The sequence below is a fragment of the Mixophyes fleayi genome, chromosome 3 (assembly GCF_038048845.1).
Source record: "Mixophyes fleayi isolate aMixFle1 chromosome 3, aMixFle1.hap1, whole genome shotgun sequence".
Classification (NCBI taxonomy): domain Eukaryota; kingdom Metazoa; phylum Chordata; class Amphibia; order Anura; family Limnodynastidae; genus Mixophyes; species Mixophyes fleayi.
In genome coordinates this window covers 143,847,883-143,858,641 of record NC_134404.1, presented here as the reverse complement: position 1 = coordinate 143,858,641, position 10,759 = coordinate 143,847,883, and the positions used below count along the sequence as shown (strand labels likewise).

The 10,759-nt window shown below is 39.4% G+C and overlaps 1 protein-coding gene across 2 annotated transcripts in view; it reads right to left on the bottom strand.

Moving 5' to 3' along the window:
• Positions 1 to 355: 355 nt before the first annotated feature.
• Positions 356 to 10,759, bottom strand: part of MCPH1 (microcephalin 1) — a 274,703-nt gene continuing 264,299 nt past the window's right edge. The window contains exons 13-14 of one of the 2 annotated variants that reach the window (XM_075202484.1): positions 8,110 to 8,347; positions 356 to 627 (exon numbers count right to left, since the gene is read on the bottom strand). In XM_075202484.1, the coding sequence (XP_075058585.1) occupies positions 572 to 627; positions 8,110 to 8,347 (294 nt within the window). In that variant the 3' untranslated portion in view covers positions 356 to 571. Of the gene's footprint in view, positions 628 to 8,109; positions 8,348 to 10,759 lie in introns of those variants that run through there. The other variant, XR_012689650.1, reaches the window with a different exon arrangement.

Below are 10,759 nucleotides of genomic sequence, written 5' to 3'. Positions count from 1 at the left end.
CAAGTATTACCCAGTGAGTATTCAGAGCATGATGCTCCATTTGAATGGCAATCACAGAAGTAAATGTTACTACAGTTGTTGTTTTTTTATATTGCCGATTTAGCTATGTTTGGAATTTGTTATTTGTGTCTTTATTTTTTGTTGCTGTGGTGTACATATTCAGATTTCTTCATGTGTCTTAATGTGCTAATATTATGTAAGTTGCTACAAATAATTTCTAAAGACAGAATGAGTTCATGTACAATGTTACCCATGATCGCAGTGCTTCTAGATTGCTATTAGATGAATAACATCATTCCCAATGGACAGATTAAGAGAACAACCATTTATCATATAAATTATGGTATCAGTCTCCTCTTTTTATGTATTTTATTAGTCAGCAAAATTAAAATATTTTACATCCAGTTGAGAAGTTGTCTTTAATCTTCAAAAAGTTAAAAAATAAAAGCATACATACAATGAAATATTTCATTGGATATGACCCAATTATTAAAGCAGCAATTTCATTTATTCACATTTGTGTTTCAAAATCGAGTTCTAGAGAGTCAGTTATAACTAGACATGGACAATCTCACTGCTCCAAGAGGTAGTCTTCTAGAGGATGTAGCTTGTGTTGTGTTACAGAATCTAGAAAACAAAAAACAAACAAGTTCTATTAAAAACTGTCAATCAAGAAAATGTCAAAATAAAATGTCACCCAAAGAGGTTCACCTGCATCTCTCATGCAATCAACCTACATAAACAGTTTCTATGAATATATCTATCTGTTCCAATCAACATGTTAACTTTCTAATATATTTGGTCATACTGGTACATTGTAATGGTCTCTTCCCTGGGATTCCCAAAATTGCCAGATGTAGGTGTCTCACACACTTACAATAGGGCCCATTGAGTATTTCTGTATGAGACAGGCAGGAGAGGGCGATACATTGGCAAAAGATTAGAAGAGAGCTGAGTTCATCCAGTCTGACATTTCAGTTAATGCTTTGGATCCTTCCTCTCCTGACATTCTCCTACAGATCTTCAGCATGCCCCATTGTCCCATAGATTGTAAGCAGGGCCCTCTTACCTCTCTGTCTGTATGTGTTACCCAGTATTGTTTCATTACGGTTTGTTCCCAATTTTAAAGCGCTACGGAATTTTCTGACGCTAAATAAATGTTGATGATGATTGATCCCCCAGCAGAGGAGAGTATAGAAACTGCTGTATTACACAAAAAGTTGGGGTGTCAAAGAAACACAACTGCTTGCTCACCCCCCATACTGGTCTGGGAAACAGGTATGGAGAAACCCCTCAATATGTGAAATAACCCTTCAATGCTACAACAGCTTTGCTACTTACAAAGAAGGTGGTATGTTGTAAAAAAAAAAAGAGGTGAAGTCAGTTGATAACCTGATGGCAATGGAAGAGCAGATAATGTAAACATAGGAGATGGTGTGTTGTGAATAAAAGGTTGAGGTTGATTGATAACCTCACAGTCAAAGACAACACTCATTTTCCCAGTACTATAATAGTCATCTTTCTTCAAGATGCATTTAAGGTAGCAATTCCATTCACTCTCACTATTTTGTGTGATGCTGTTATAATACATGGTGCGAGGTAACTGTTAGTACAATGCTTTATTTCTATAGTATCTTGCGGGATGGCTTCCTTGCACGTTCTCTTCCTTTATGACCTCCACCCCCCATTATTGTTAAGTATTTTGCTTGTATATGACTCACTTTGTTATATCATTTAAAAAAAATATTAATAAAATAAATATATATAAACATTCCACTGTCATGTCTTCATAAAACAGATCTCCAGAACATGACAGACTGCTAAAAATTGTTAAATTGAGGGCAGATCGCCTAAAGTTTAAGAATATTAGTTATCCTGCAACAAAATGATGGTAACGTGAAAATAGAAGGCGTGTGTGTGGGTAGAGCTTGATCTACATAGACAGATTTGGTGATAGAAAGATATTTATATGTTTTTTTGTGAGGCGTTTGCAATGTAACTTATTTGTGATTGCATTACTATTATATCTGTGTTAGGAGAGTGCACAGCAAAATATTAAAGAAAGCCGATCGCCTAGCAAGCCTAGATGATTATTCTTACATTATTCATGAAAGTAAACTAAGATAATGCGAGAGTATTTCATGCATGCCATGTAATAAAGCAACTGTCATAAAAGGTAAATATATAGATATTTCCTGGATGCAGTACATGACTGCTTCACATTAACTTTATGATCTCTGCAAATAAAGAGTACCCAGGGAGAGGAACAGTAATATAATCCAACATTCTTTAAGACAATATAATTTTATCTACTGTGCCCTTTTATTTCTATACCTTCCTCACTTTGATCTTTATCCTACAAAAACATTTTTTTACATTTTTGATTTGTTTGGCTCATGTTTTATTACATCTAATTTTATGAATTTGTGTATAATATAAGATTGATGAAACACTGGATTAATGATTTACTTATAAAACTCATTACAATTGGGAGGAATAATACAAAGATGGCAATGTAATTAATAAGAAATCAGTACCTCAATGGTGAAAAACTATGAAAAATCAGAGATAACTGGCCAGAGAATTCACATACTGTCTTGGATTTAACTTTGTTGCCCCCTAGACTAGTTTATACATTTCCCTCCTCCCCACGCCTGGATAATGTAATACAGGCGTGGGGTCCGGGTATTGCCACTTTAAAACAGGCATTTTCAGTCTGTCCATAGCAATAGACGTCATTTCATAGTGTAGGTGTTTAGCTCATTCGGATTCCACACTGCATGGTGATTTCAAAGTCCGGAAAAACTCCAGGTCTGACATCTGGTAAGTAGTCAATTTCAGTACTGTAGGGATTAGAGCCATCGTGATTCCCCTGTCGATTAAAACGTTGTCGGGATTCACAGTGACGTTTTAACGTACCCCACCCGTATTTGGTGATTGCAGGGCATTATATATATTATATATAAAATAAAAGCCTAGTGGCGTGTGTCTGTGTGTGGAAAAAAACCCCAAGCTGCAGCGCCACCTGCTGGGCGGAGTTATACACTGACCTACTAAATTCTTAATGTGTTTGGAAAAAAAACCTCAGAAATGGCTGAAATTTGGTATACTAAGATGTTTTTAATTTGTTAATTTAATTTGTTAATTGTTAAAAGTGTTTATAAAGATTTAAAAAAAATATGTATATATTTCTTGAAGGAGAAGTGACAGTTGGGAGTGGTTGGTGGTTGCCGGGGGTGACAGTGGGGAGTGGTTGGTGGTTGCCGGGGGTGACAGAGCGAGAGGAGTGTGATACTCAGGACCGCTGAGAGAGATCCCTGTGTCTAGATAGACATCTGGATAGATGTGGTGATAAAGATGAAGGATGAGGTGATGGAGAAAAATGATGAGGTGTTGACATGTGGACAAAACCACATTAAAAAAGGGCGCTTGCATCGGGAAGTAACGCTCTTCCCCTGAGGAGACCTTTTTAACACCTTAAGTAGCTTGATTTGACTAGAATGCATAAGTATCATGCACGGGTTAACACATTATATATATATATATATATATATACACACACACACACACACATCATACTTGCCAACTCTCCCGGAATATACTGATGTGGACAGATTTGAAGCCTCCATCATTTTGGGCTACCCACCGTGGTAAAATGACGCATCATTACTTCACAGGGGGCAGGGCCAACATGATGTGAATCGCTGAGCCCCGACCCCTAACGCCAACATCCACGCCGAGACTCCCACAGGCCAATCTTCAAAGGTTGGCAACTATGATAATATATATATATATATATATATATATATATATATATACACATATATATACACACACACATACACACAGTCTTTCCAAGTGCAGTCTGCATGCGGTAAGAAAAGTAGATTGTAAAGGTCAACTAGGACAGGGCCTGATGTGTTTGCATAAAGTTTTGGTAGTTGCTTCTCACAGCAATTGTAGAAGGTGGTGGTCAGTGATGAAGTCTGTGTGTATGTCACAGAACACAGGAAAATTTTCCTTTCTGGTTTTATGACATTTTGTGATAAAAATGTGGGTCAAAGTAAGCTGTATATCTCTTTCTTCATTATCAAAAATATCAGAATATCATTTTCACTTTTTCGTCAGAATGACTTAAGTGCCAACTTGTTATGTTTAATAACCCAGCTTTTCTCTCGCATTTTTATTTCACAAATGACCTTAAAATGCCTTTCATTCTTTGAAATCATCACTCCTCTAGTACTTGTAATGCTTTGATGGCTTCAGTCTATCAATATTCGTTTTGTGCCAGATTCTCATTATGTCCCAATTCCCATACATTTATTTTAAAGAAAGTTTGGGAATTATGTCATTCTTCAGTCACTTTATTTGACTGCTATGTTTTCTTTATGTAAGTACCTCTCCACAGAGCACAATTTACAGTGCTGGTTCTTTTTTTTTTCTTTATGAGTAACTTGCTCATATCTCTAACAGTTTAGTATTAGTTTTAGTATGCCAAACACGGGCAATTGGGTTATTTTCTGATGAAATTAATAAAATTACCTGACAAGAGACATTAATGATGTCGCAGATGCCATCATATAGACTGTGACAGGATGGATCGCCTATGCCACCCTGTCTGTTGTTGCTGGGAACCGGCTGGGCTTATCTTGCCACCGTTCCCTTTCATTATCCCAAATGCGCCCTCTTTCCGCAGTAGGAGGGGCTTATAATGCTGCCACCACTGAACTTCTGGGTAACTGTCACTGCTAGTGTACTTCTGTACTGGTACACTTGGGCTGGTAACTCTGGACCTCTTACTATGGATCCGGGTTGCTGTGGATGGATCCTCCCCTGGCCTATCACACTGACCAGAGCTGCAGGTAGCAGGCAGAGGGGTGGTACTGGAAAAGCTTGGGTCCAAACCTCAGAATCAAGCGGAGAACAGATTAGATTTTAGGGTCTAATCTGCATATCACAGGATTACAGCGATATTTAAGAAGTTGTCAATCAGGTCTTTGAAGCAGAGTAATGTGTATTGCTCAAGTGTCCTGACAAGGACAGTCCCACTGATTTAAGGTATCAGTGTTCAGGTCAGATGGAACATTAGAATGGTACATTTCAGTGTAAAAATCAGTGCATTTATATCTTTCAGACACATGCTATTTTTAGCATCAGGATATACTCTATTTACACAAACATAGAATTACATGCATTGCAAAGCCACTAATATTTATACTTCGCTATTAAATTCTTAAAAACCTTGCTGTGATTTCCTGGATCTCATTTCAGAGGCAGGAGACCCACTAGCAAGTCAAAAGGTCTGACTGGCATGAATACTTCAGACAGTCGCCGAATACCCATTCCCACAGAACAACAAAAAAAAACAAAAGCTACTTCCCCACATCACAATACACCAAAGGCTTGTTAAACACAGGCTCATTGTATCAGATATATACATCAGAAATAGGCATATCCTATAGCAAGGTTAAACAAGAGACAAATTTCATCCCCTGGTCTCAGAAATAACGATTTCCTATATCGCAATATAAAAAAAAAATAAGTGCATGTGCAATTACATAAATAAGTGCCCTGCTCTATTTGCTTTAAATACATTTTTACCAAAAGTTATTTAATAGTGATCCAGTCACATAGACCATGTGAAAATTATAACATCCATGATAACAGTTACATCAGCAATCACATTGACCAAAGAGGTCACCCAATAAAATATTGTGCAGTAAAGCAAAGTATTTAACACGCACAGTGAGGTGACCAGGAGGACAGAGAGGAGTGAATAGCTAGCCTCACGAGAATAGACGAGGTGACACGGACAGGCATGTGATCACAAAGGGGGCATGGGCAGTATCGCCTAATGTCACTAATAGGTGCAGTGATATGGATATGGAATCTTTAAAAGATTCAGGCTTCCCGCGTTTTAGAGAGGGTGGCCATTTTGCATCTGGGCACAATTATGTATTTTAGCCCTTAGGGGCATGCACATAGAGGAATCCCACCTTCAGGGCAGAGCCATCTTAACAACATTACGGGCCCCCGGACAAAGCAGTGCATCGAGGCCCCTATATAGGGGCCCCGATGCACTGCTTTTTTTAAATGTACTTGCTCAGTGACCCTTGAAGTTTTTCTTTTGCAGGATTTTTTTTTATTTTTTGCAGGATTATTTTTTCTTTTTAAGAGCCTTGCCTATGGGGCCCCCTTGCCCGTGGGGCCCCCGGGCACTTGCCCATCGTGCCCAATGGAAAAGATGGCCCTGCTTCAGGGTACCCCAGGAAACCATATCAGAAGGGGCGAATCCCCCATGTTGGAGAGAGCCCTGAGGCTACAAGGAAGAGCATCCAAGGAGTGAGTGCATGATAAGGAGCTACGTGAAGCAGATTATATATTACACATGCAGAGCCCATGTGAATAGAGTTTTAACATGTAAACCCTGAATGAGAAATGTTTTATGACCCCCAATATAAAGTGCTTCCATGCTGTGAGGGGGGATTTGCTGCATTAAGATAGTGTGGCTGTATTGTGGAAGCTGCCGAGGAGGACAAGCCCATCAGGAGAGGCTCCCTTGGAAAGTGCTTCCATTGCATTAGGGCAGCTTGACCATACAGAGAGCTGACAAAGAGTGCCCCCCTTGGAAAGTATCCCTATACTTTGAGGCAAGGGTTGCTGCATTAAGGCAGCGTGGCTACCAAAAGAAAGTCCGTGGATACAGGGATGGGTGTTGTGAGAAGCAATTTGGAATAAAGTCCACTAATGGGCATGTACTGGAGAGTACTGGGATATTAGGGATGGTTTAAGTTGGAGACATGTAAGAAACCTGTTTCCCCGGTCGTAGAACTACTCTTTCCAGCAGCTGGTATATAACCGCATGATGATTAATAATATGTTATATCTGCTAAGTGTTGTGCAGGTGGAGTGAGGAAACTGTGATAAAGTATAGCTTTGTCATCCTGCTATGGTGCTGGTGGCATTTGGAGAAACTGTGTGCATAACAGATATGGTTATGTGCTGGGGAAGGAGATTAGAATAAATGTTTTGTTTATTTATTATGAGATGGTCTGGTGTCCAACATCTTATTGACTTTGCACTGTACCACCAATAGTGTTCACTCTACACCACCTGTGCTAAGCACCCGTGTAATATTTATATTTGATTGTGTATATTTATTTGATTGTGGGAGGAAACCGGAACAACCGGAGGAAACCCACGCTGCAAAGACAGGGAGAACATACAAACTCCACACAGATAAGGCCATGGTTGGGAATCGAACTCATGACCCCAGTGCTGTGAGGCAGATGTGCTAACCACTAGGCCACTGTCTTTTGTGTATATTTTTCAGATCCTTCCCAGTTAAGTAGGGCTAAAAGTACGGAGCACAGTGGACGTTTGCTTTAATATGTATTAAGCCCAAAGGACTACTAAATTTAGGGTAGGGTAGTGAATACCTGAGTGTAGATAATCATCATTTGTGGATACTAAATTGGGGGGTTGTGAGTTGGGCAGATTCAAGGTTGTACAGTCTGGAGTAGCCGGCCTGAATTCCTTAGCAATCAGCTCTGAGACAGTTTACCCATACACAGCTCATACACGTTGGCAGGGAGAGAACATACAGCATAAAGTAGCATAGATTCTTAGTGTGTTGTGCATTGTAGATCAGTGAGCAAACAGCATGCAACAGCTATTTAGCTCATCATAACATAATGTTAAGCTCTATCGCCAAGCCTGTGAAACATTCAAACCATATGTCCCTGGCGAGATTTGATACATACTCAGTAAAACCATTTTGCACTTTAGTATATTTGCCTACTCTCTCAAAACGTCCAGGTGACTCATGAATTCCGGGGAGTGGTCCTGGACTCCCAAGAGAGTAGGACCACCCTCTTGGATCCCACCTCTTCTTCTTGTAGAGGACGGGGCTCGATGATGTGATTCTCATCATGTCCCCGCCCATATACTACAATGATACAATCTCACGGGTGGTGTCATGGTGACACAAACTGCATTGCCACACACCCCCACACACACACACTTGTTCTTTGGAACTCCCAGGAAAGTAGTTTAGTGTTTTCAATCTATTCATGTTTTGGATTTTACTAACATCTATTAATCACTTACCAAGCAGCCATTTTTCGGAGATACTCTGCATATCTGTGGGTTTCTTTCCGGCGAATGACCCAATGCAGATCTTAGCCTGGCGCAGGGTCTTGCAAACTTTTCCCCCACATAGCTGCACCACTTCACAGAGAGTGTGACAAGGAGGCTGGCTGCTTGGGGATATGAACAAGGCTGGCACAGCTGAGAGTAAATCCAGCTGATATTCTCCTGCTGATAGATGGCGTTGCAGTCTGCAAATCTGTTGAAGAAAAAAACAAACCAATTAACAGATGGAATCTGCCAACTACACTGTTTTAGTGCAGATAAAAGCTAATACTTTAGTCTATGTCATTATTACTGTAAATTATGCTTAACAGCAATGTATCAAAATAAATTGAGGATAGATAGATACATAGATAGATAGATAGTTTGATCTTCCATATACCCTCAATAAAAAGTGCTTCAGATACCGGCATAACTGACAATATTCAAGAATGGAAGATAAGGACTAATCTACTATGCCCATTGTAAAAGATCATAAACAATCTCAACCTACTTAACCCCAATACATACATATGAAGATATTACATTGGAAAGATAAATAGGTATAATGGCTTTAGGAGTTAACCATCTATCTCTCTCTCTTGTATATATATATATATATATATATATATATATATATATATATATATATACACACACAAGAGAGAGAGATATAATATATATATATATATATATATATATATATATATATATATATATATACTCTTATGTTTTATTTTGTGAATTCTTCCCCTGAATACATGCTTTGACAATGATGTTCCTGTGTGATGATTTGGTAACTATATCATGGGTTATGCTATAGTTTAAGTGGTAAGGAACTGTAAGCGGTACGAGCAGGAGTACAGGTAGGGGAATGACCTCTGGCCTCAGAATACAGTGCTGCATATGAAGCAGCAAAGATGGCTGGAGTATCCGGGACCTTTCAAAATCCAGTTGCAGAGTCTTAGACTATATTTCAGGTGGCAACAAGGTCTTTAAAGATGGACCACTGTCATTTGAAGAGCAGCGATCCAGAGACTCCATTCTCATGCCACATCTTACTGCTTTACAGTATCCCTGGTAGATTAAGCAAGATATACTTTGTCATTTTAAATGGAGTGGGTTCAGAATTTCTTTTAGTAGTGTACAACTTCAAAATCAGGGCACCAGTGCTAAAGCCTGTGCTACAGCTTGGAACATGAGCAAAGGGATTGTATGCTGCCCTACCGATGGTCATGATCGAGTCAATGCAAGCAGGCAGCTAAAACTGTTGGTATAAACGGATAGTGGTAGTTGTGTTTTCAAAATAGGTAACTTCTGGACAAATCAGAGAGTCCATGCACCACCTCCAGTCTGCAGGTATAGTAGTTGTAGGCTTCCCTGCTACAATAGAAGACTGATGTTTTTCCAGAGGAAGAAAAGATGGTGCTAAGTAGATGACAGTACTTAGTGGACTGTTTTCTGCTCTACATTGTTTGGGTGGATCAGCTACATGTACAAAATGACCTAAGGAATGACAGCTGAATATATTATGTACAGTTTAACAGGGAAAGCATAGATTTTCATGCAAAAGTGTGCCGGAAAGATGGCCATATGGGAAGAGTTGGGTTGATTCAAGTTGTTCCTTACTAAGTGCAGATTAGGTACACAAGTGTGCCCAGTTTAGCAATTAAGTGAATGTACAAGATTTAATTTAGAAAGATGGATTTAAATGAGATAACAGTGCACATTTACAGGAGTGTTCTTTGCTCTGCGGAAGGACCCACAACGTTGCAAAATTACTTGATCTCTCGAGCACCTCAGAGGTTCCGTTGATTGAGTCTTATACACCTATTTATAAAGGAAGCAAAATGCACTTTCCACTCACTTCTTTAGAAAAGTGCACCTATAGGAGCAACTCAACCAATTTAATAACAAGCTTCAAACAGACATAAGTCCCATATATATTGCAAGACTATTCCAATGTCCCCTAACTCATTCTTGCAGCCCTGCTTTATTATTTTAGCAATATCCTTCTGGGCAGCACAGTGGCTTAGTGGTTAGCACTTGTACCTCACACCACTGGGGTCATGAGTTCAAATCCTGAACATGGCCTTATCTGTGTGGAGTTTGTATGTTCTCCCCGTGTTTGTGTGGGTTTCCTCCGGGTGCTCCGGTTTCCTCCCACACTCCAAAAACATACTGGTAGGTTAATAGGCTGCTATTAAATTGTTCTTAGTTTCTCTCAGTCTGTGTGTGTGTATGTTAGGGGATTTAGATTGTAAGCTCCAATAGGGCAGGGACTGATGTGAATGAGTTCTCTGTGCAGCGCTGCAGAACTAGTGGCGCTATATAAATAGATGATGATGGTGTGGTTGTCTACCCAATGCTTTGTACTGTGCCTATACAGTCAAGTATCTGCTGGCCTTTTTACTAATGTGACTACACTTAACTTGCTCTACAACTGTCTGAGACAATCATCCTCAAGTCATTGTTCTTTGTTATTTGGCCATGACTTGGTAGGATTAAATAGCAACTTTTTACTATTACACATGTATATTCAGTACACAAGCACAGCTCAATCTTCTATCTTTTTATCCAACCTTCCTGGAATTTCAGATCACTGTGGCGCTGGCAAAACCATACTGTT